General features: G+C 37.3%; 1 protein-coding gene across 1 annotated transcript in view; it reads right to left on the reverse strand.

Annotated features, from left to right (window-relative positions):
- The window catches only part of LOC128244175 (atrial natriuretic peptide receptor 1-like), a 43,189-nt gene that overhangs the window by 13,110 nt on the left and 2,222 nt on the right, over positions 1-27,857 (reverse strand). The window contains exons 2-11 of the mRNA XM_052962193.1: positions 22,809-23,027; positions 21,575-21,721; positions 20,843-20,997; positions 18,404-18,539; positions 17,995-18,089; positions 5,246-5,378; positions 4,533-4,617; positions 4,221-4,347; positions 2,838-2,957; positions 134-238 (exon numbers count right to left, since the gene is read on the reverse strand). Of these exons, the coding sequence (XP_052818153.1) occupies positions 134-238; positions 2,838-2,957; positions 4,221-4,347; positions 4,533-4,617; positions 5,246-5,378; positions 17,995-18,089; positions 18,404-18,539; positions 20,843-20,997; positions 21,575-21,721; positions 22,809-23,027 (1,322 nt within the window). The remainder of the gene's footprint in view (positions 1-133; positions 239-2,837; positions 2,958-4,220; positions 4,348-4,532; positions 4,618-5,245; positions 5,379-17,994; positions 18,090-18,403; positions 18,540-20,842; positions 20,998-21,574; positions 21,722-22,808; positions 23,028-27,857) is intronic.

The raw sequence follows: 27,857 nt of genomic DNA on the forward strand, positions 1-27,857 counted from the left end.
ACCAAGGCTTGCCGGGTTCGATTCCCGGCCTGAACACACTCTCGCATAACATCGCTCCTATGAGAGTGATAAATATATTATTTCACAATCGTTGTGAACTTAATAATTTTAAACTGCAAACATGAACATGAACCTGTAGACTTCCCCGTTGGCAGTATTCCATTAGGATCGAGTTGTTCAACGGGGTTATTACCGCGCCAACAAACTTCGCCAATAGGTTGTGCGTCGACGTTTGCATCTGGAGTAAAGGTGTATGATTTTACTGTCATTATTATTATTAGTAGTAGTAGTATTGTTATTAATATTAATATTATTATTATTATTATTATTATTATTATTATTACATTATTATTATTCGTATTCTATTCTTATTTGTATAATGCTGACAATCAAGGCAGCAGCGCAGCCCGCGAGACGACCATTGCACCAGTGCAGCCCGCGAGACGACCATCACAGCCATCGAGACGAACAAAGCGCCATAGCAGCCCGCGAGACAATCAATGCACCAGTGCAGCATGCAATACGAACAATGCGCCATCGCAGCCCGCGAGACGAACAACGCACCAGTGCAGCCCGCGAGACGACCATTGCACCCCGCGAGACGACCATCGCAGCCCGCTAGACGAACAATGCGCCATCGCAGCCCGCGAGACGAACAACGCACCAGTGCAGCCCGCGAGACGAACAATGCACCATCGCAGCCTGCGAGACGATCAACGCACCATCGCAGTCCGCGAGACGATCAACGCACCAGTGCATCCCGCAAGACGAACAATGCACAATAGCAGCCCGCGATACAATCAATGCACCATTGCAACCAGCGAGGCGATCAATGCACCATCCCGGCCCCGAGCAGATCTACGCAGCCCGCGAGACAATCAACGCACCATTGCAGCCCGCGAGACGATCATTGCCCAAGTGCAGCCCGCGAGACGATCAATGCGCAAGTGCAGCCCGCGAGACGATCAATGCGCAAGTGTAGCCCGCGAGACGATCAATGCGCAAGTGCAGCCCGCGAGACGATCAATGCGCAAGTGCAGCCCGCGAGACGATCAATGCGCAAGTCCAGCCCGCGAGACGATCAATGCGCAAGTGCAGCCCGCGAGACGATCAATGCGCAAGTGCAGCCCGCGAGACGACCAATGCCCCAGTGCAGCCCGCGAGACGACCAATGCCCCAGTGCAGCCCGCGAGACGACCAATGCACCAGTGCAGCCCGCGAGACGACCAATGTACCAGTGCAGCACGCAAGACGATCAATGCAACAGTGCAGCACGCGAGACGATCAATGCACCAGTGCAGCCCGCGAGACGATCAATGCAACAGTGCAGCACGCGAGACAATCAATGCACCAGTGCAGTCCGCGAGACGATCATCGCAACAGTGCAGTCCGCGAGACGATCAATGCAACAGTGCAGTCCGCGAGACGATCAATGCACCAGTGCAGTCCGCGAGACGATCAATGCAACAGTGCAGTCCGCGAGACGATCAATGCAACAGTGCAGCACGCGAGACAATCAATGCACCAGTGCAGTCCGCGAGACGATCAATGCAACAGTGCAGTCCGCGAGACGATCAATGCAACAGTGCAGTCCGCGAGACGATCAATGCAACAGTGCAGCACGCGAGACGATCAATGCACCAGTGCAGCACGCGTGACGATCAATGCACCAGTGCAGCACGCGAGACGATCAATGCAACAGTGCAGTCCGCGAGACGATCAATGCACCAGTGCAGCACGCGAGACGATCAATGCACCAGTGCAGCACGCGAGACGATCAATGCACCAGTGCAGCACGCGTGACGATCAATGCACCAGTGCAGCACGCGAGACGATCAATGCAACAGTGCAGTCCGCGAGACGATCAATGCAACAGTGCAGCACGCGAGACGATCAATGCAACAGTGCAGCATGCGTGACGATCAATGCAACAGTGCAGTCCGCGAGACAATCAATGCAACAGTGCAGCACGCGAGACGATCAATGCAACAGTGCAGTCCGCGAGACGATCAATGCAACAGTGCAGCACGCGAGACAGTGCAGTCCGCGAGACGATCAATGCAACAGTGCAGTCCGCGAGACGATCAATGCAACAGTGCAGTCCGCGAGACGATCAATGCACCAGTGCAGCACGCGAGACGATCAATGCAACAGTGCAGTCCGCGAGACGATCAATGCAACAGTGCAGTCCGCGAGACGATCAATGCAACAGTGCAGTCCGCGAGACGATCAATGCACCAGTGCAGTCCGCGAGACGATCAATGCAACAGTGCAGTCCGCGAGACGATCAATGCAACAGTGCAGTCCGCGAGACAATCAATGCAACAGTGCAGTCCGCGAGACGATCAATGCACCAGTGCAGTCCGCGATACGATCAATGCAACAGTGCAGTCCGCGAGACGATCAATGCAACAGTGCAGTCCGCGAGACGATCAATGCAACAGTGCAGTCCGCGAGACGATCAATGCACCAGTGCAGTCCGCGAGACGATCAATGCAACAGTGCAGTCCGCGAGACGATCAATGTCCAGGTATAAATTATAAAGTAAACTGACTTTAGTGTTTGGAACCCACAGACCTGCGCTAACTCATCACACTATTTCCATGCCATCTCCACTTCTGGGATGTTGAGTGCACGGACGGCCGCGACTTTGTGCCGGCAGAGTCTACAGAAAACATTATGTATGCGGACACGACTCATCTCACTGTCAGAACTCCACACAGTTTTCTGGTGAGCTCTACTTTTGGGAGGTTGAGAGCCTTGACGGCAGTGATCTGGTACCGGCAGAACTATTATAAAATTAAAACATACTCATAATCTGGAAATGGCTCACATACCTGACGGAAATCCACGCAGAGTTTCCTGGTGAGCTCTACTTCCGTGAGGTTGAGAGCGCGGACTGCCACAATTTGGTCCCGACAGAACATCGTCTTGCAGAACATCTGCTGCTGCTCTTGCTGCGAGTGGGGAATAATAAACGTGTAAAGTTGCTCCATACTTTAAATTGTTGGCATGTTTAAGTTCTACTGACTTGATATATTTCATTTTTTATTTTATCAAAGCGCTTCGGACGTCACTGCAAAATGGTGCGAATCAAACTTAATTCCGTAACCAGTCTCCGTCACGTCACGTTTAGTTACCTCTCGTTCGTGCTGCCTTAAACGGCATGGGGTTGTGTGAATTTGTGATCACCTGGAAGAGTGTTGAAGGCCATTTTCAACAAGTGGTCATGACCCGCTTTTTTGTTTAAAATAGTAGGTTGTGATAGGGGGTGGTAACGAACCTATTATGTATAAAAGCAAACAACTATTTTTAGACTATTGTAAATGAAAGCTGTACGAGTCATGTCAATTTTAAGTATAGCCCTGAGGTTGTTATCTCTTTGTAAGTCGAGGTCCCTTAGGCCAATTTTTATAGAAAAGCGACCAACCTGATTTTGACCTCTAACAAGTCTGGCCCATTTTCAATTAACAGTCTATTATATTTGGTATCCATCATATGTAGTGGTCGGTGATAGTCACGTAGAGATTGGTGTCCGTCACGTCAATTTCAGTGTCTGTCACGTCACATTCAGTGTCTGTCTCGTCACGTTCAGTGTACGTCACGTCAAGTTCAGTGTCTGTCACGTCACTTTCAGTGTCTGTCACGTCACGTTCAGTGTCTGTCACGTCACTTTCAGTGTCTGTCACGTCACGTTCAGTGTCCGTCACGTCACGTTCAGTGCCTGTCACGTCAATTTTTGTGTCTGTAACGTCACTTTCAGTGTCTTGTCACGTCACTTTCATTGTCTGTCACGTCACTTTCAGTGTTTGTGACGTAAAATTAAGTGTATGTCACGCAACGTGCCGTGTCCGTCGCGGCACGATAAGAGTCGGTCACATTTAGAGTCTGTCACGACATGTAAGGATACGCCACATAACTTTCAGTGCATGTCAAATACTGTTCGATTTCTGTCACGATAAGTGTCTGTCGTGTTCAGTGTCCGCCAGTCATCCTTAAGCAGTGCTCTTCTAGGAGACCTTTCTTGTGTGAATATAAAATAATATCATAACTATGTATATACACATGAAATTCAATAGTGTGTGATTGCGGCACTAACTTATTCCAAGGTATGTTCAGGGAAAACATTTTCCTTGTATATTATTTCTGATCAAAACGCCGAAGAAATCTTAAAACATCTATGCTATTCTTCTCTGTGTTTGTAAGAAATCGATGCATACGTCTCTGTCGATGTTCAGCACGCTCTTTGACATAAAGGAGTCGTTGTTTTTCCCCTTCCGGCTTTTCAGCTCGTCCGGCCCTATGAGCCATGACATCCGGCCAATTTCCTGTTCCGCGCGGTAACGCCTGGCGGAAGCAAATGCGTATAGTCAAATTATTATTTAAAGATTTTAATCTGCTTTATTTCAAGAAGAAAAAAATGCTTAACAATGCTGCGATTTGTCCTCTATTTAAAATCCAAAACCAATAAGCTAAACGTCACGGAACTCTTAATGACGTCATGACATCTGGTAATATATTTAAACGTTTACCTGTACAAAATGAAGAGGACTGAAAAGATCAATGTGAGGAACCCAAACACGCTGACAAGCACGGCAATCAGCACAGTGTAGTCCGCTAAGAGGTTAAAAAAAATAGATTATGTATGATAATAACAACAATAATAATAATAATAATAATAATAATAATAATAATAATAATAATAATATTTATTATAATAATTATATGTTATATTATAGGTATACAAATCAATTTTAATTATTACTATAAAAATCTAAAGATAGTATATGCTCGCTCATAATTTCCTTCGCAAAAACTTATTAAGTTTTATGTTGATTCTCAATTATATCATGTAGTATAAGTCGTCATGGAAATGGCCTCCGAATGCAGACCCATGAGTTTGAATCCTTATATCGACATAAAAAATTAAAATTGTTTTTTAATTAATCATAATGTTTAAATTTATGCTTCAGACAAATCTCCTGTAACAATCCAACAAAACAAGTCCTTGAGAATAGGACAGCCAAGATTGCACAGGTCGTCTAGGATTCACTATAAAATGGCCGCTAGACATGCGCTGTCGAAGAAGTCATAGGGACATCTTTACTAATATGGTAAATATGGTAATTAAACAACAATCCAGCTAAATACAATGTTATGTTAAATGGAGCTGGTAGACAAAAACTTTATCTGATGAACATGCACAATAGCTCATGAGTTAAGACGTTGAGCAAAACGTTCTGACCTGCTTCCGGTACACAGAGTTCTCCCTGGAAGCCGCATGTAGGAACGTCAAGTGGTTTCCCTCTAGGCCAGACCACTTCCACACCATTAAGCGGAACATACGCCTGGCTAGCCCCACGGAAACGACCCACCATCTGTAACATAGACACTGAATACTGCATAGAGAGACCTGACCGCAGAAAGCCACCCTCATGAAACAGAAAGTCTGAAGTTTGTCTGAATTAAGCTGAATTAAGCTGAATGAAGGCTGAATTCAGTCTTACGGCAAAATTGGTGACTGAATCATTGCTGAACAACCAAATCTAGCATCTGAATGATGTCTGAATAAAAGCTGAACAGTGCTGACAAGATTCAGACCTGTTTCAGGTTCAAAGAATATGTCTGAAAAAGTACTGAAAAGAAACTGACATGTTCAAAACAAAGGTTCAGTCTTCTTTCAGCTTCAATGGATGTCTGAAGATAGACTGAAAATAGATGCAACCAGTTTCAATTCTGATTGTTTCAGACTTTTAAAATCACCTAAAATGAAACTTGTCTGAGATGTTTCTGACATATTCAAGACTCATTTTCTGCATGTTAATTAAGTTATAACACTAAAAAATGTCAAAAACACAGTCAAACAATTGTGACTTTAAACAAGGAACCTCACCAGGTCCTTTAATGTCCACTACAACTAAATTTAGACAAGACATTCTAAAATAATTGGTCAGAACAGACAATATATGGGCATTATACTTCAATATAATAACCATTATCAATGCATAAAGTTTGAATGATTTACATTCACTTCTTTTGTAGTTATGTTCCAGATAAAATATGAGCAATGGTTAGAAAATATTTAATAAACAAATAATACAACATGTCATGACAAATGTAATTTAAATGTCTGAAAAATTCAGACTTTGAATTATCATACTGGACTTTTAAAAGTATCATACTGAACAATTCAGACTTTTAAAATGACAAGTACTATAAGAGTTCTATACACATTACTTTAAGATGTGGTTAAAAAAACCTGCGAAAAATGTTCTAGAATTTTGTTCAGTTTTAGAATTATTCTAGAAGTTCTAGAATCATTCAAGAATCACCTTACACATTCAAGAACATACGTTCTAGAACCCCAGCAATTCAAGAATATTAATTCTTAATGATGCTTATTCTGAAAACTTGAAGAACACTAGTTCAAGAACCCACACAATTCTAAAATTCTGGAACTTTGCTCAATTTCTAGAATCAGAATTCTGGACATGTTTAGGTTCTTGAATATTTATTCTACTTCTAACAAAATTCTACAACATTGTCAAATTTAAAATTAAAAATCATCAATTTTCTTGCACAGAATTCATCAAAACATTCCAAGTCCATGAAACTGTTCATGAACCTAAGTTCATGAACCTGAATCATTAAAGTTTAATGAATTTGATGAACTGTTAAACCATTCAAAATATTAGACGTCCAGCAGAAGGGTGCGGCAGCAAAAGGCAGGCTGTTGAGAATTGAGAAAATGGTGACTGTTTGGTGAAGATCGGATGAAAACTTAAAGACTTAAAAAGCCATTTAGGATAATTCAAGGGCAATAGCCAATAAATACGTGGGGTTTCCATGCGTATCTATCAACTGGAATAAAAAAAATCCAGCAAATTGCAGGTTTGAAACATTTGTTTAAATAAACAATTAAATATTATTACCTGCTTTTTTTATCAGATCGTCCAAGATAGAGATAATCACAATGGGAGCTGGTATTGATCTCACTATTAGACAGTGTTATAAAAAATAACACTTCAACTAATAGAATTGAAGACCAGTGAGGGTACAGTATTAAATTAATCCAGGAAAAACATGCTGATGGTCTAATTGAATACGTATTTGTGGCTGTCCGAATTTGATGGTTGAGCAATATATAGAGATATCCTGAATTGCCCTATTTGCTAAAATACTTTAATTTACAAAACATCTTTGCCAGCACTGGTTAATTAGTTGTCAAACAGGTTTAAGGTATATTGTTTACAGGTTCACTAAACTTAAAACGACTCTACAATCATTGAAAATGACACAATCCGATGTCCGATGTCCGGTGTTGATGTTTTTTTCTCACCCACTTCCGGTATCGCTTACGGATCGCTTACGTCTTTATTAATTATAAATAAAATTAAAATAAAATTAAAGGATAACGATCTCTATGAATGTGAAAATATTGCAATTAATTTGACAACTTGTTATCGATTGCCTCACATATATAACAAAATAGTCTTATTCTTTTACGGTTACGCGTTTTAGAGAACGCTCTTCACTGGCGGAGGTAATTTCGAACTTCAGCCGTGTTCGACAACGCGCCAAATAACTTAAGTGTTATTTCTTCGATTTTAGGTAAGTTAAAACAAAGTAATTGGTGTTATTAAATAACTTTCATAACTATCTTTTACACTAATATTATTGTTTAAAACGACATTATAACATTTAAAAGTTGTGAGCAAATAAGTTCTTTGTTATATGTTTTCGCGACAAATGTACAAAATACGTTTGTGTAGAAACACAGTTTAGCGAGTGTTTTTGAGTAGCATACAGCTAATTCTTCATTGTTATATATTTTTTTAACAACTATAATATATGTTTCTTAAGGTAATTGTTAATGAAACTTCTGTTGAGCTAGTTTTTGTCTAGAAGTAGGAACAGTTGTCAGTTATCTTTCATAGTTTATGATAGTTATTATTTTCAATATTTTTACCATAACATCACATTTTTCATGATCTCAAATCACTTATCCTGTGTTGCCAATTAATAAATTTGTCTATTCAGAAACTTGATGCTAAGTTAACGAGCCATGTTTGTCTTTTATTTTCACATTTTTGTTAACCTGTTCAGCCAAATAAACTGAAGTGTTGTTTCATCTATTTTAGCCAGCCTATAGCCTATAGGAGCTTGCAAAAACAAATCGTCCGTCCACACAAGAATCAACTAGACTACTGTGAAGGAGATCTCATTAAACAGAGAATGAGAAAAACATTCTAAGCCATAAATTGCCAAATCCCTTGAAGTAAGTTGATGTTTTTTTAAAGCACATTGAAAGATTCTCATCCTGATTTAAAAACAAATATGGCATATGTGTGGAACTTATTTGCTATGCACATAGGTGACACCCTATGAATGTACTGTCCATGACAAAATCAAATTCAATAAAATTAAACATGATTATTGTGTATAGTTTGGTTATTTTTGCAGTTACCATTATTCATCAAATAAAACATTTTGGAGTGGGTGGTGACAGACAGGAATGAGAATCTTTAAAAAAAAATCAGACTCAATAAAAATGAGCTTTTTGGTTCGAAAAATTATAGTAAGCGGTCATTAATTAATATACCTGTTACATTGAAATTCGCACTGATTTAATAACCAACTCACCTTAGGTTATTGGCATTTTTTTGCAGTAAAAAACAATATTAGAAATATTTTTCAGATTGGAAGATGGATGTCAAAGTCTCAGACATAAGCCTCAACAGTTAAGAAAATGTCATGGTCGAATCATCTTTGTCATCAAATGTATTAAGGAAACGGACCTGCAGTCTTCAGAGACTAATTGTGAATGTCAAGGACTGAATAAAGCAATATACTGGGACCTTACTTATTGTGTAAGACAACCGCCAATTGAGAAAGAAAATGAGGAAATAGGAGGAACATATTACCGCACTGCAGTATAGAATCAACCCTGTGTTACAACCTCCATGTGAGTTGCTGTCGGCATCAACATTGATACAGATGCCATTTTGGAAACTGTTAAAAAAGTTATGCCATCTTAATTAAAGAAGAAGTGAAAAACAGTTCCTGTATAGGGTAGGTTAACCTAAACTAGATGCTTAAAAAGTTTGTCATGTTGCAGTGATAAATAAATTTGAAACTTACAAAAGAACCCTAAAGAAGAAGAATCATCTTTAATGATTGCATCACCTGGCAAGGAGTATACATAAAAAGTGAAAACTGTTCTACATGGACTCTGGACTTCCTGACAAAACCATAGAAATGTCATATTTTGTAATGATTGGTATTGTTTCATTTTAAATTTTTAAACCATTATAAAACATTTAGTGAAGTGGTGTTATAGATTTATGTGTGTTCAATTGCATAACTTATTTTTTTTAATATCTTTCAAATGTTTTTGTTTTGTAAGATTTTGTTCTGTAAATCTGTCGTTTTAACTGACCTCGAAGTAAATAAGTTGTAACATGGATATTGTTTCTAATTAATGTTACAGATCTTGCCCAACGCAAACATATAGAGCTATAAAAAATGTGTTGTGACTTGTGCTAAGCACTCAATATTAAAAGGGAAATAATATTAAAAGGGAAATATTTTAGAACTTTAAGAAATATGTTTTGACTCAATTATTTTCCTGACTAAATATTTTTCCATATAAGTCAACAAATGTTAATGAATTTCCTACTATATCTGCTCTTAATTTTGAAATGATTTTGTATTTTTAGCTACTTTATTCCAGGGGTAAACCATGGATATATTTTGGTGGTATTCCTCGCAAAGTTTACGGCTGGTATTCCAGTGGTATTGTGGAGTACCAGCCTTAAACCTTAAGTGGAAGACCACCAAAATTCACCGCTGATATACCACTGAAATTCCAGTGGTATACTGCCAAACTTTTTACTGGGGACCTCACCTGAACAATGTCTGAATATTTCTCTGAATACTGTCTGAGAAACTTGTCTGAACAACCCTCTGAATATTGTCTTACCAGTCTGAATTGTGTCTGGATTGTTCCATTTTCAGCCATTTTTCAGCAGCTCAGCCAATATTCAGAAATAAAAGTCTGAATAAAAAGTCTGAAATTTAACTGAGCAGTGTTGTCAGACATAATTCAGAAACATATAACAACGCTGATTTTTTCTGAATTAGTGTTACAGACTTGATTCAGCTTTTGCAATTTCAGGTTATCTGCACACATTCAGCAATGATTCAGATGGTATTCAGACAAATTTTCAGCAAAATTCAGCTAAATTCAGATGATATTCAGACCATACTTTTTCATGAGGGCAAGGACAACTCGCGTCTGGCCCCAATTTCTCGAAACTTCTTAAGCTTAACTGGCTTAAGTCGCTTATTTCAATAAGCCAAAATACATAATAAAAATGGATTTTGATAAATGAAAAATGGTTTATTCTGATAATCATACAGATTATTCCGACATAATTTCATAAAATTCTTGAAGAAGTAAATATAACACATTTTACAGAACAACAAAAATAGCTTAATCCTTTTTTAAGGGACTTAAGAAGTTTCGAGAAATAGCGGCCAGATATGTTTTTCCGTCATAAAAGGTTCATAAAGTCATAGAGATGTTTGCCCTTTAAAGCATGCGAGTATTGTTGTCTTTGTCAAAATGAGTAGCAAATTCTCTTGAAATACATTAACGATTATTTTAGTTATGGCCAAGGTTAACGCTATTACACGACGACGACGACGACATCACCAACAACACTAAGGCTATGACTATTGCTCTTATTATGTTCGTACAAAAGGCAGGTAAATAAAACAAGAGCATTGCTAGCGGATACCAACGCTCGTTCATTCTTCTCGTAGACCATTGTTCTATTTTGTTTTTATTAAAAACATGCATTCTTATATAGAGCAACATATATAGAAATATAAAAAAATACATTTGCTTTTGTGCCACATCAATTACTCGTCATTCATTTCCATTCATATTCAATTGAAATGATGCAGCCATGTTGTGTAATAATAGTTAAGAGGAAACATGTTACTGTTGCTGAGCTTTAAGAGAACTTTATTATTGATATTGCTGTGGCAGGCTAATTGATGAATAATCCTTACACAGAACAATGGAATTATTGCCTATTAAATTAGATCTAATGGAAAAAATAAAAGCATTTACATAAAAATACGTCAGAACCAAACAAATGATTTGCCATAAAATAATAAAATGATAAATCCGCAAACATTTGCATATTTATTTGTTCATGTTTTTTCTCATAATTAGTACAACTGCATAATCAATAAAACACTATTAAATGATTCCAGGCGATTAAAAGAAAATGAGCAGTTAATAATTAATTGGTATATGATCAGTGAAATAACCCTTTCAAATCTGGGTTCCTGGTTTGGAAGTTTGGCCATTTTCGCTATTTTAACAAAATGTCAGCGTGTAAAGTGCTGCACAGTGAAAGCTGGCACAAAACACCTATGTCGTAAATGACTCTAATCCCGAAATGACGTGACCTTAGAAAGAATTTAGCTTGCTTTTGAAGTCTAATACCAATTTAAGTCATTTTAAATTTGTTTTAAGCATTAACTTTAACTGTTTGTTTCAAAAGGATATCAATTTATTTTTTTATGATTGGATATTTAAAATAAGAGTGTCGTGCTAACACGTCACTGGAAATTATGCTTTAAAAAGGAATATGAATGTCATGTTAGCACAATATTGGACATTCAAAATATGAACGTCGGGCTGGCGCGACAATGGACATTCCACAATATTGGCGCCCTGTTGAAACGACGCGTCCTTATGAAACCCTGTCGGGAATTGCATATGGGAGGCCGGGCTATCAATACAAACCGTTTAAACAATCGTTAGTCGTTTAATGATGAAATGTTTTGAACTGCACCATGAACATTGTGAAGAAAGTTAAGATGTTTTTGTAGTTCCTTACCCACGCTGAAAGATAACACACAGCTTGTCAAACTGTTTTGTGAATGCAGGGTTCCCACATTTTTCTTTAAGTAAAATTCCAGACTTTTTCCAGGTTTTTTTTGCAAATTCCAGACTTTCTCTCAACCTTTTCCACAGTTATTACAACGAAACATTTCAGCGAAATAACTTATTTGCCATTTTTGACATTTATTAAACAACTTGTTAAATAATGCAAATGTCATTTTCAAAGGGTTTTATTCTCAAAAACAAAACCTTTCACTTTCTGAACTTCTTAGACATTTATTGAACAACATAATTAACCTAATTAGCATGCTGAATACTGTTGGCCTCTGTGAACAGTGTAGACACGGATCAGCTGGCATGATCAGGGTCTAGGCTATTTGTATTTGCTACTTGGAAACTTAAAGGCTTACCTACTATAGTGCATAGAACAGTGTGGACCCTGATTAGCAAGCATGGTTTGGTGCCGGTTGATCTCCTAACAATACCAATTTTCGTAATTGGTCGATAAATGCATGCTTAAGGTAAATATAATCAAATATCACATTAAAAAAAGTTTTACTCTCTGAACAAAAACTTACTTTCTGAACATTTTTTAAAGCTGCACTCTCATAGATACTTTTTTAACAACTTATTTCATTTTTTGTATCTAATAGGGGCGCAAACAGGGTACTTACATTGTTCTGATTAGCTTGTGATGAAAAGCAGTTTCCGACAATTTGAATGCGGGGCATATTTAAGGTGCCTGTTGTGTGTTTTTATTTTCCGTTTATTTAATAAACTTAATATAAGACTGTAATAAGAGAAATGGTATTTTAGCATTTACGAAAAATATAAACCTTAAAATTTACGACATTCAATTCATACTCGAAATCAGGCAGAGACTGAATATCAATGATTTTTTTTATTCATTTCTGATGGAAAGTTGTGTTTGTATACATTTAAGTGAATGTGGATGCGAAACAAGCATGACACCAGTGTTCCCAAATATGTACACAATGATCATCGTTTGTATAAGTCAATTAAGGAAAACCTTGTAGCTATTAATAGATATGCAAATTAGGTTCACACGCATGCGCAATACGCTGCGCGTGCAGATCCCCCACGTGCAAGTTTGTGTACAAAATGAAAAATAAACATTAAACATTAAATAATAATAAAAGTTTCTTACGTGTCTCGGTAAGAATTTCAACTTTTGATTGCCAAGTTACCATATAGTTGAATTGCAGTACCTTCTTTATGAAGATCTAAGGAAGGTACGCGAAAAAGCGATTTGTCGGAAACTGCTTTCCGTCGGAAACTGCTTCTCAACCAGTAGATTAAAAATATCGTTGTATATAGCACCCACGATCCTTACTGACAGCGTATATAAAGCGAATCACGACAAACTGCGGCCAATTTCTTGTTTAAAATAACTTTTAAATGCAGACGGCAGTGACAAATAAACGCTTGCATGTGGTAACGGAAACCTTCTTAGTCTCGATCATTCAGCCGCTCTGATCAGAGTCAATTCAACAGAACAGTGTCAGATGCAAGCGTCTAGATGATCGCGAGTACTTACTTTTACTAGTTTCGTACCCAAAACAGTTCGAACTTTAAATATTACTTTTCCCGGCTTTTCCCCGATTTTAACCTATAATCGCAAAATTCAATGCATTTTCACGACCGGGAACAGACTTTTCGATATTCCCGACTTTTTCCCGTTTTCCCGGTAGCGTGGGAACCCTGTGAATGTATCCGTCATTATTTATTTATAATTAGAAAAGCGTTGCAGACAACATATACCGGGTGTCTGGTGTTACTCTTTGACGTATCGACATGGCAGCTACTCCCCCTTGAAAATGGCTAGGGTTATTCAATCAGAGATTCTTATAAAACTGTTCCTATGTTTGATCGACCGTAGCTGTTTTCACATATATTGAAGTTCAAAATCATCTGATGAAAACAAGAAATATTTGAAGGATGGGACTATTATCAGTATTGACCATCAGATATAATTTAAATCAATTGTCATTCAGAATAAATGTGTTATATCTCATTGCCTGCACCTTTCAGTCTTCCTGCTAATCAAATCCCATAATTTATTATATATTTGGTTAAACTGTTCTAAATTGTAATTTCCAAAACTAGGTCAAATGAGTTACAAATGACAACAAGCCTCGGCAATTGTCTTCCCACTGGGGCTATTATCAACCAAAAGCCAAAGTCAACTATGTGTTAATTTGATATCCCCCGCCAGATTAGCTAAGTAGGTAGCATAGAAATCTTTGTTGCGAAATATTCCAATCAAAACATGCAATACGGCTGCCGAGTGATGGCCTTTTAAGACCATTGGATATGAGAAATGAGTTTATTTGCAACTTTTTGAAAAGAATAGACATTTGTAGCATTTAGACTTAACCTAATAACCTAAATTTTGAACATACGTTACCCAGTTTAAAACTAATAAAATAATTCATCAAGGCCAGATTGGATTAAAAATATTGCTAGAATATAGCCTCTTAAGTGTTTCCAAAGTTGCGACCTAGTGACATTGTTTTTGACCCCATGTGACCTAGTTTTAACTTAGCCTAGATTTCATTGAGGCAAATTCTGATTCAGTTTCATGAACATTGGAGTTGATATGTTGCCTCTGTTTGTTCACAAATATTCTTTTGAATTTGACCTATAAAAATGGCCTAGTTTTTTTACACCATGTGACCCACTTTTAAAGTGTACCTGCTACCAAGATTACATTAAGGGAAACATTCTGACCACAGTTGAGCGAACCTTGACGAATCAATACCAATATTTGGATTCGGACATGATTTTTGATAGATTTGACCTTGTGACCTAATTTCTGACCTCATGTGACCAAGTTTCAAACTAATCAATGAATTTATCAAGGAAAACATTCTGATAAAGTTTCATGAATATTGAACGCTGTTAGAACTGCGGTGGTAAATGACCTAATTTATATTTCAATCTAAATTACCTAGTCAACATTCTGCCCTAATTGCTACGGAGCTGCGTTCTGCATTTTAAGTAGCTTGCTAAAAGTAGCGCTGTACAGAGAAGTAACAATATGTTATGCCGTTAATATAGTGCGAAAAAGCAGCTTTTTGGGGATAATTACCCAGTCTAAATCGTAGAAAACGCAATTATTCTTATGTCAACAAGTTACAAAACGCAATAAAAAAGTATAATACGCAAACAGTTTCAAAATATATTTTTTAATAAGATTGTTGTACTTACACAAATTCACTGGTGTTGTGAATGTGTGGCATCAAACCATTTACATATGGAAGTACATACAAACAACCTTTAACAATTACTGAATGCATATTATACAATTTTACAATTAAAATCACGCTTAAAGCGCTTAATGCGTTGACAGGCTTTCGACCTGCTACAATGTGTGAGTGTAGTCATGTTATACCAAATGTAACAAAATGTGAAAAAACAGTGCGAAGATTTCTCAGTTAGCTCAGCCCAGAATCTTGCTTGAATATGTTGCATATAGACATATTTATAAACCATTGATATACATCTGATCATTTTGTACGCGAGTGACATAAGTTGAGGGCATTATTAAGAAAATCAATACATACAGGGAATAAATAATATGTGGGTGAATCAATCCTTAGGAATTTGCGCCAGGATCCTGTCATTGTTGAAAGAAACATTGAACATACGAGGTATGTTCGGAAAGTTCCCGGACTGAACGCATTCCTTTTGAAAGGCTCATTGTAGTATAATGAAACTAAGTACGGATTTACTACATCTATTATCCATATCACTCTAAAATTTCGATTCCATACATATAACAGTGAAAAAGTTACAATAAATTTAAAACATGTACCAACGATATGGCGGAGCAACCCGACGTTAAAATTTATAACGTCAACGTCAATTCAGTTTACTCTTTCTCTAAATAGCGGCCATGTGCTTGCACACAACGTTTATGTCTCCTGACCCATGATGTGTAAACAGTTTGAAACCATTGTTTATCAAATGAAGACATTATTGTCTGCACGTGACGACGTAGGCTCTCGAGATCGTCGAATCGGATTCCGCGTAGCTGGGCTTCGACGACCGGGAAAAGCGCAAAATCAAGTGGCACAAGGTCTGGGCTGTAGGGGGGCGTGCTCCAACCTGCCGATCCCGAGAACATCTAACTCCAACTCTGTGTACTGGGCCCTGTGCGCTGGGGCATTGTCCTGGTGTAAGAGAACATTTTCTATGTCCTCTTCCATGCCGGGCCTCTTCTTGCGCAGTGCTTGGACCATATCCGGCCTCACGACCTGTTCAATAAATAACACAAAATTAAATACCAAGTTGACTTTTTGAAAAATAATGCATTGTGAGATTACACCGTTTCACTGCTGTTATGATTGAATTTATGCATCAGTTCTCTATATGTGATTCATAGCATGATTATATAAATGTGTAATTTCGTGTATAAATATGTTTATAAAAATGTTTACCTTTGAATAATACGCTGCATTTACGGTAACGCCCGCCAGGACCGCATGTGTCAAGATTACAACGTTGGCGTCCATAAATACGATGAACATGAACTCTCCTTTCGGTTTCGTCACCCGGGCCTTCTTTGGTGGTGGTGAAGACGATGTTTTCCAGACCATACTTTGCTGTTTAGTCTCTGGGTCGAACAGATGAAACCACGTTTCATCCGTTGTGATTGTTCTTTGAAGAAATCTGTCCCCTTCACGTCGATAGGACCTCAAAAAGTTCAGTGATTTATTCACCCTGTCCTTCATCTGATTGTCATCAAACAGCCTTGGTATCCAACGTGCGCACACCTTTGTCATCTTAAACTCTTCAGTAATTAACTTATAAGCTGTTGCTACCCCAATGTCACGTTCCTCGGCCACATCCCGTGTAGACACTCGTCGGTCTCTATCAAGCATCGACTTTACCATTTCGCGATTTTTCGACACAAGTGCCGGCCTCCCACATCTCTCGTCGTCGGATGTTGACTCGCGCCCCTCCTTAAAGCGTCTGTGCCACTCAAAAACAGCTGTGCGACCCAAAGTTTTGTCTCCAAACGATTTCTTCAACTTTATCAATGTTTTCGACGGTGAAACATCTAAACTCTGGAGAAACTGTATCACGACACGCTGTTTTTCAATAATTTCGCGTTGCATGTTTGCTTTGAGCACCTGTTTTTGATTTTGTTTTGCGAGGCGGTGTCTGCTCAAATGACGTCATGCGTATTTTACTAATGACGTTTTTAACGCTACAAAATGCGTTTAATGTGAACATTATAGGAATATATAAGGCTTGCTCCACAACAGCAAATATTATGTTGTTATGGATACAATATTTTTAGAATGTATTGACTTAGGCGAATGTCCGCTTATTATCAAAATGAATATATATGTGTGTCAACTTGACCGAAGTTTCAAAGCTCTACATTGAAAAATAATAAAGTTATTAGTACAGTCCGGGAACTTTCCGAACATACCTCGTACACTGAATTAACATGTCCAAAACATTTTTGGAACCATTTGGTTTAGCGGTCATACTATACCCTGGTAGTAAATTAAATACGACTAAGTCTTTGAAGTGTAGAGTATATATAACTTTAAAACGCCTATATGCTTTATCCGTTGCAGTGCATTGTTTATGGAACTAAAGTTCCAGATAAGGTTTCATAAGCAACTGAGTATTACTCAGTAGAGTATTTCAATTGACTTGTACCTGACGTACAAGGTTTTGATTAAATTGAGCATCAGCATAAACAAACTAAAAGTATTTGCTATGGAATTCATGAGCATGCATATTCTGTCTTTAGATGTTTATTTTCATTTGTTTTACAATTACATGAAAACGTAGCCGAAATCCTTTCAACGCTTTAAGTGCTTTGATTTGGTTATCGTTTAACCCTTACTGTACACATTGACTAAATGAGACGCCATTAGATGTCTAATTGAGGCCGATAAAATAATATAAAAAAAATGAGTTATTAAATTCCGTTTGTTATTTATTTCCATACTTTTGGGTGTGTTAATTTTGCAAACTAATTCATTAGCCCTTTGATCCTTCGAATCAACTGTCTTCCTTGTTGGTACCTGAAATGCCCGTGTGTCTGGTGACATCATGTCGTACAGGTCAAAGTCGGCTTGCCGGTCCCCGATCTCACTCACACCAACCGGACCAGTGATGCCTAAAAACGCCACATTATTGATATGAGAATCGTGGTCTTCGTTTTTACAACGTCTCATTCTACAATTTATATAACGAATGAAATGAAGAGTATCACTATGTTTTTAACTTCTGCTTTAAAATAGATAACAAGTGCATCTCTATTTTAGAAAGTACAGATGTGTACCGCATCTATAGTAAACTATATATTGACTTAAAATAATTAAGGTTCATATCTATGTCCATAGCTAAAATGAAGGTGCATTCCAATTTCTGTAATACAACCCACTATATATTGAGAGGTAGGGGTGTGTTCGGCACTAACAGTTGATATACCCTGGAATGAGCTGTTCCAATACATTTGAGCGATTGCCATGCCGTCAGTGATGTCCCCGCCGGCGTTGACGGTGTCATTGAATGCGTTTGCCAGGTACATCACCGAGTCGTAAAACGCCGTCACATAATAGTTAGGCTGCAAAGAGAGCGGACACAGCTGGATATTGGCACTACTGGCTGAATACAATACTTCCGAAATATTTTAGTTATTTGTAGTCTTAGATATGCAGTCTACACCATTCTAAGATAGAATGACACCTTACGGGCTTTGTAACTTGTTCAAAAATGAAATATGTAATACTTGTCATCATTTGGAACATACTATCCAAATGTGTTTGTAATGAAAACAAAAACGTTTCATTTATGATTTCCGATGGTTAATAAACATTTATTATTTATCCAACTTAAATAACAAGTAACTCTTGGCGCTAAATTAATCAAAGCGCGAATGCGCTGAAAGACTATCTGCGGGCAAATATGTGAGAGTTGCAAATTTTATTTGAACAATGGGAATGGGTGAAGGGCACATAGGTAAAAGTGAAAACTGTGCCGACGGCCAAGAGCGCTTGTGCCCAGATTGGGCGAGGAAACAAACATATCCATATCTATTTTATGGCGTCTTGTTTCATTTTGTTTATGTAAAAGTCACTTCAAACGTCGTAATCCCCCATCCCCATGTGTTTAATGTTACAATGCATGCCCCTTTAAATCGTTTCTAAAGGGTTTCGTTGCTTTGATTAGATATCATACGATAGGAAAGTATAATATTTCATACATATCATTTCCTTTTAGTGAACATGCACGTTTTGTTTAAGGAAAATCATTTATTTACAAACAACTTCAGCAATAATTCCATTCAAAATCACTTCAGTCGACGTATCATCTATCCCCATGTAATTAAAGTTATAACGCATGCCCCTTTCAATCGCTTCTAAAGGGTTTTCGGTGCTTTGATTAGATATCATAGGTTAGGCAAGTTTTATGAACCTACACGTTTTAATTGTTTAAGGAAAATGATTTTATTTTACGAACAACTTTAGCAATAATTCCTTTCAAAATGCAGAGCTTATCAGATGGTCGTTTTCCCGCGGTGAGGACAAACATGTGGTCAGTGAATGTATGTGGAAACTATTTTTAGAATATCGGTCAGTTAATGTAGTTGAAACTATTTTAAGATTATCGGAAATATTGCATGTTCTAAGAATGGGAATATGATTGTTCATTTTCAAGTTTTATGATAAATAAATGTTATTTATGTTTTATGTAAGTATCTGTGTAGAAATAGTACTAATGCTCTTATGAATGTTTCTCACTCTTTGGATGTTTTACAGATTAAATCCGAACTACTTTGCTTCACCAAACGTATGCATAACTCACTGTCGTATCAGGGCATGTGTGCTAAAATAAATTGAAAGCCTAATGTCTAAAACTATGCCAAAGATATACCGGAACGAAGCTTTTACGCAAAAAAATGAAAACATCTTATTAGAAAAGTATACCCCCAAAAATCATAAAATGAATAGTATTTTGTTATTATTGCATAGCAGGCAAATCATAGTATTTGAATCATTAGCAACGCGAAACCTGAGATACAACTATTTTGACTTTCAGACAATTATTTTTGTTTCTTATCTCATAAAAGAAATATCAAAAATACATCTTTACAAATAAGGGTGTTTCAGGGTCACGCCAGGCTTTAATAACAAACCCTGCAGGCGATGGGACACTTGCGGTCGGTAATAATTTCTGGAACATCTTGGGCTAAACTCAGAGTGAATATCATTATGTTACCTTCCTACCAGAGCCTCCATTATTTTGACCCACATTAATCTGATAAATATAGCGATCTAAAAATAGTTATATTCTACTAAAAATAAAACGCCGGGATACAGAAATACAGCGCCGAAATAGCCGAACAAGCAAGAACTCATACTCGGACCGCAATACAACTAATCTATTTTTATGGTTTCGACGTCATTCTGCTAAACATGGAGCGCATTTAGACAAAAAAATGGGTTAAAACGACATGAAAAGAAGTAGTTCTTTGGATTTTGCGGTCTTAAGACTACCTGCGCGAATGTTATTCAGGCCCCAATTTCTCGAAACTTCTTAAGCTTAACAGGCTTAAGTCGGTTATTTAAATTAGCCAAAATACATACTGAAAATGGATTTTGATAAATGAAAAATGATTTATTCTGATAATCATACAGATTATTTCTACATAATTTCTAAAATTCTTGAAGAAGTTAATATAACACATTTTATAGAACAACAAAAATAGTGAGATTAGCTTAATCCTGTTATAAGAGACTTAAGAAGTTTCGAGAAATTGGAGCCTGCTCTCACAATTCACTGAATCCAGAAACACTTCCCTTAAATTCATTGACGAGGTTGCAAAACACTACTTGCAAATGTAAGCTATACAAAACTACAAAATACATTTTCTCCAGCCGGATACACGAATCCGTGGTCAGCAAGCGCCCTGGCCTTCACTTTGTCGGCGAAGGTAAAGTACTCGGTGTTATCCAGTTTCCGAAGAGACAAGATCAGCGCGGTCTCGTACGCCTTCGTCACGCCCGCGTCCTTGTAATCGCCTGTAAATAGAACCATGTATCAATCAGCAAAATAGTGCATGGTTATGGCTGTTTGCAACTGAAGTCAATCTAATGATCACACATCATTGACTTCATTCACTGAATATGGTGGTTATTTGAACGATTAATCCGATTAGCTAAATCAATCTTAGATCCAATATTGAATACAATCCATATATATATATATATATATATATATATATATATATATATATATATATATATATATATATATATATATATATATATATATATATATATATATATATATATATATAATATATAACAGACAAAATGAGCAGAGAAATTAAAAACAAAATCATTAGTCAAACAGATATGGATCATTTTGGTACATATATTACAATATACATGACGCCGATAGGTTACTTATCGAAGGTTGTTTGCCAGAGATGGTCAAAGTAATCCATTGGACTATACAACCATGTGCCATTATTTATTGACGAAATAAAATCCCTTTATTAGTCAGTTGAATGGTTGAATGGAGACCAGTTTCGAGTTTGTTTAGTTTGTTTCCGCAAACATAAATCTTCTCTATTTTCTCTCGCCGGTAACCTACTTCTGGTAAAAAGTTGATAATGGCCGAGCCAGTCGCTCGGGAAGAGCTCGAGCGTGATAAACACGTAGTCGCCGCCCGCCATCCCGTTGAGGTACGCCTGGTACATGATGTCCCGGAATATATCCGCGTTGCAGAATATGATTATTACTGAAAAATAAAGCCTAAGCATAAGATTGTATAAAATGTCACTTATTTACTGAATAAATCATTGTTCTTCGTTTTTAAAATTCACAGCAGGCTTTTGCTGGGGACATTACTAAATGCCTATCATGTTGTGTAAACAAAGTTACACAACTTTCCAGAATTGTTAACAACTCTAAATCTGGGTCGATGCTTTTTGCATCATTGAACGTTGTTTACCTAATACTAATACATGAAGCGTTCTGAAAACATATGACCCAGATTTAATGCTTGTTAAACAGAATGGACATGTTCTTTGAAAATTGCTTATACCGAAAAAAAAAATGTTCTTAAAGGCCCAGTCTAGCCCTTTTTATACGTGACCCCCCCCCCCCCCTCCCAAATCCGTGTATAGTACACAACCTCGGTGTATTGATCTTAATCTAATACTGCCTTGTGCTGTCTTATCTGATCTTTAAGTATCCTGCCGTGCAGTTTCGGGGGTTTTATTATATAATTGGACAATACATTTTGTATTTAAGTGTTGTTGTTTTTTTCAAATAATAATTATATCATTATTGTTATTACATACCATATAATAAGAATAAGATTTATGTAATATATAATAGCCCATAAACATGATTTAACCAGGATGCTTCACAATCTGAATATAACAGTGGTGACCATGCATTTAAAATGGATTTAAATGTATATATATATGTTCTATAACTATTTAAAAACTGATCACCCTTGTTTGTCTGTTTGTTTGTTTGTTATTTTTTTCAATCCGTTTAATTAAAAAATACATTGGTTTTGCATATTGTTCATATATATATATATAAGTGAGACAATGGCCCCTACTGTGACACCAGTGCAATTAACAGGAGATGCACAACAGGAGGTTATCATGCCAAACATTCCTTAAACTAGACCTTTAAAGGAGCAACGCCACGTGTAAACTTTGCCTAAGCTGATCTCTTCGAGGATTGTAGAACTATATTACAAGGTGTAAGCCTGGATTCGAGACCCACCACGGGTAAGTTCTCATGGCCTCGCAAAATGGACGAAAGTTCTTCCTTCAAAGTAGTAGTATAAACTAAGAAAGTTTACAAACCCCTGGCGCGAGTGGCCGCCTCTCTGAGAAAGCTGTCATAGTCCGCGTCCTTGGTCTTGTAGCCGTCAAAGGTGATTTCAAGCGGGTGCTCCATATCACTGCTCGACCGGAAGTCCTTTACGAGGTTGGCACCCGCAAGATTGAAGATGGTCTGTGGGAAGTCGTACATGACGGCCGTGTGACGCCATCCGTACTCCTGCATGATTGCCGTCAACGAGTCTGTGAAACGAGACAGAACATCGTGACACGGGGCTACAACAATATACCCAAAACCTCGTTGTATTATATTGCGATGTCTTACAATATATAGTTATTTGATAAGGCAAGATAAATTTCTTTATGTTCCCTCATATTTTATAACTTATATACAGTTTTAGTGGTCAACATAATAGTTTGTCAAATGAGAAGGCAGTATTTCTCAGGTGTCAATACACTTATTTCAGTAAATAAGCATTCAACCGTTATTGATTTTGATAAGGAGAAGTGGTATATAAATAGTGGCTGACATAGTAAGTGGGTATTTTACAAACTAGTATGTGTACACAACTAAAAAGTTAAAAATTGTTAGTACGTACGTAAAAAAATGAGGTGACGTTCAGTCATGGGAATAACACATATATGTTGGCTTTTGTTTCATTAACCATTTTTGTTTTGATTTCGAAATGGAATTTTCACAGGTTTCCAAACAGCCTTACAATGCAATCATCGGCAGGCCATGCTAAGGATTAACAACATGAATACAAGTCGCCGGTGTAACATAAAATTTTGACCCCGTTGAAAAGTGACCCCATGGATTATTTTTCAACGTTGAGAATTGACCCTGCCAACAATTCAACATAAAGTTTTTATCCAAAAATCGATGAAAAGTGATCAGTCGTTAAATTTTGATCACATATAGGGTCATTTTTAACAGGTGGAAAAAAAGAATATGTACGCATAGAGGCGTTTGCATGCGCGGATCTAGACTACAATGCCGGGGGGTCAAACTCATTCTGAAATATTGACAACCAAAAGTGTTTCTTTCTCAATTTTTTATGAACGAGAGAACAATAATTATAGTGTTTTACCGCGGATGTATGGTCTCTAATGCGTCCAATAAAGGAGCCTTCCATATCAAAAGGGGTCCGATTTAGATTTGAGAGTGGGGGTGGACATGAACATATTTAAAGAAGGGCTTGTCGGTTTTCAGGGGGCCCGACCCCTCGCAATCCCATCCTTTACGGCACATGGTGACGTTCTGTACGTGTCCGTGCATAAGAGAGGAGTAATACAATGTTCCTTACTTAAGATGGCATATAAATTTGCCCTCGATCCAGACCATGCGTCAGTGCATCCTACCTAAATAATCAAATCTGTGTCCTTCAAAACTACAAAAGTATAAGATCTAGAGAGCTATGAAACTTTAATTTTGAATATGTCAGCATTAACTCCTCATTAACGACATAAATGGGATTCGTTCACAGATTTCCAAATTGCACTTTTTAATATTATTTATTCATGTTCAAAAATAAACTGATGCATCGCATTAGACATGTTAAATTTTGAAAACTGACAATTGGACTTTTTCAAACTATGTGGATATATTTTTATGGTCAAAAAGTGTGTATGAAACAACCTGATTTTTTTAAGCGTTAGTAAAGCTATGCAAACCTGTGTTTATATCAAAGGTAGTACTCGGACAAATACAAACCTCGATGGCCGAGTGGTAAACGCGTTAAATAATACTTTTGGACTTATAGTCGTAAGGTGGGTAGATCGTGAGTTCGAAACCCGGGTAACCCCGCCGTGCCAACATTATTTTTTGCTTTTTGCATTTTTTATTTTCATAATTTCTATGTCAAACAGCATCAGGATAATACATTGACCACAAAGAATAGTTTTCCATGAAAGGGGTCTGGCGTTTGTAAACAAAACTATAATTTACTAAATTTAATGTGACTCTGGCGTGATGGTGAACAGTAAGTGAAGGTGTCATTGGTCATGTCTCATCATGATTAGCAAAACGCTCTGCCCAATGAGTTAGTGCCAAGTTTAAACGCAAAGATGCCGAAAAAGAATATCAAAGAAGCCAACACTGTCTTTGATGTGTTGTTCTTTTGGCACCAAAGTGAAAATGATACAAGCACGATGAATGGTTTAGAAAAATATATATTTAAAATAATGAATATCCATGCCGATTGAAGAATATTCATGAAAAACAAAATTTAGAATACTGTGTGTAGGCTACATAGTGAACTCCGGGATTTTGATGGAAGATGGCAAAAGGGTTTTGGGGGACTCGGAGCTGGTTAATGTATTGAATAGCGTGCACAGCCAACCCCATGGTGGACACTTGGGTATAAACAAAACGTTTACGAACAAATTGCGATCTAATATATTGAGTTATTATGATAAATTTATGACTAAAATTAACGATTTGTTACCACTGATACGACCGTTATATGAGTAACGTTGTATTTACAAGTGTAATTACGAATCATGATGGTCAATCTAGCCTTTGCGAGTACTGTACGGTACGATGTGAGTAGTGTAGAAATGGGGGGGGGGGAAGCCACCTGGGGCCGAAAGCCACTTGGGGCCAAAAGCCACCTGGGGCCAAAAGCCACCTGGGGGCTAAAAGCCACCCTGGGCTAAAAGCCGCCTGGGGGAAAGAGCAAGTGATATGATATTACAACATGTTTTTGTCTATATAATAGTAATTAATACGCACATATGACATGAAATGAGATGTATGCAAAATGATACTTGACTCAAACACAACAAAATGTAAGTCATTAGCATTAAATTATACTTCAAGAATGAAAAGTCCCATTGTCTTATTTTTCTTTCAAATCTGCACTCTCACAGATTGACCGTGTTGACAACTATTTTTATTTTTTGTTTTGGAATTGGCCAATTTTTGCGTAAATGTCTGGATACCAGTGGTATAAGACTGCTGACAAAAGATCAGATACAGTTTTTCAGTTTTACGTTCGCAAATTGATGTTTTATGGCTAAAAATGATACTACAGTAACGTTTTAAGAAAAATGAAAAATGTCGGCAGTTTTCCAAACAATTTAGATTTGTTTTAGTGTGAGTAATCTTATTATCTGTAATGGAAGCATTGCTGCCAAAATCAGCCGAGTCTGGGACAAAAAAGGTTGTCAAAACTGTCAATCTGTGAGAGTGCAGCTTTAAATTACTATAAACACTATTTTAAATTCTACCATTAGAGGACACTTTCTTGCCTTTTTGCAATGTTTAAGATTGCAAGTAATATTAGATAATTTAAAATTTACGAAGAAAAAAAATCTAAATTTTCATTAAGTTGAAATTATTCACTAAGATGCCCCAGAGGTTTCTTACCTGGTAGCTGGAACTGTATGGATAAAATACACTTAGATTACAACTTCATATAACTCGTACATTTTACTGTTACGAATATTATTTCATAGGTAATTAATAAAGTATTTTAATGATGAAGTTAATTTATTGCTAATAAACAATTATTACTTGCTGCTACCTTTTATACCCCACCCACACTCAACAGTCAGGGCTTTTTTTCACATTTAGGTGAAGCGGACCTAGCCCTTTTGGAGGGGAAAAATCGCGCGTTTGTTTTTCTAATCTAAGACTCACGATATCTATTTTTTCATGTTCTTGAAATCCCCCACTTGATTGTTATGGTTCACAGTGGCAGATCCCGTAATTCATAACTGGGGGACACAAGTGGGTTGGAGGGCTATTCTTCCATCCCGATGGATATTTTGTTTCAATGATGTATTGAAATTACACGTTTACACCATACATGCTTATTAAGATAGTAAATGTATAACATCAGACAAAACTAGGTGGATATCATTATGATGTCCATCAAAAGTTTCGTGGGTTTGCTGGAGCAGGTTTTGAACAGGGTCTTGCGTTAGAGGGGCGTTACTTAGGGGCACAACTTTTGAGACATGATCCCTCGAGTGGGCATGACATTAATATGTTTAAAATGTGGGAAGTGGGGATTAGGGGTACTCCCCCTAGAATATTTTAAATATTTTTAGTCTGAATTGGTGCATTATGGCGTAATTAAGTATTTTTTTCTGAGAAATATTGACAAAAAAATAACCTTTAAGTTTACTTGCGGGCCAACTGGGGGACACAGGCCTTACAGCTGCCCCCACACACACTGAACGACCCGCCCATGGTCCACTTGTAAATAAAATAAATGAACAATTTTTGCTTGCTTGGGTATATAAGTAAAAAAACAACTGACAGTGACAGTATAAATCTGGGATCGTGAGCCCAGCTCAGATACACCCAACTGCAATTGACTAAATCATATGGTGATTTATAATCCATTTAGGAACATTGATCGTCAAAATAAAATAAAAGATGAAGTTAATTTTAGTTTTTATTGCGAAATAAAGAGAGAGTACTCGGACTTACAACCGGGAATTTACAGGAGGTAGGCGAAGATGTTATCTCCCTTGCTTGATTCGACGGAAATAAAGGAAAGAAAATCTGATTCGTTAGCTCCGCTCATTCACCTTCGTTTCTTTCGGTGACATTTACCATATAAGGTATCTAGGCGAAATCATCTATTATTGTAATTCTGAACTTGTCAATTGTCTTTTGTAAACCTGGACTTGTTGGACTGCAAATGTTCATTTTACGAATGCGAGTGTCGACTGTAGGATTGCAGTTTTACATATGCATGATTCGGCTTTCTAAATTACATCATCATATTGTTAAAGGCAAGTTATACGATCTATGTTTTAGTGAGTTTATACAGGGTCGATCTGACAAATATACATTTTGACTACTATAATGACAAATGACAAATCAATACGGAAAAACTGACGAATAGAAACAACAAATAGCACGTCTACATTGACAAATGAAAGAGATATTTAGTACGATTAAGAAGCACATTGTGGGAATTACACGTCTGGACTTTTGGCAACGAATAGCCTCCATGAATACAAAAGCATAGCGTACGAACGACACATTTTGCAATTACACCAACGGTATCTACAATTGTGAAGAAGACGTCAAGTTATTGAAAAGTACTTGTAAAC

This window comes from Mya arenaria, chromosome 8 (genome assembly GCF_026914265.1).
Source record: "Mya arenaria isolate MELC-2E11 chromosome 8, ASM2691426v1".
NCBI lineage: Eukaryota > Metazoa > Mollusca > Bivalvia > Myida > Myidae > Mya > Mya arenaria.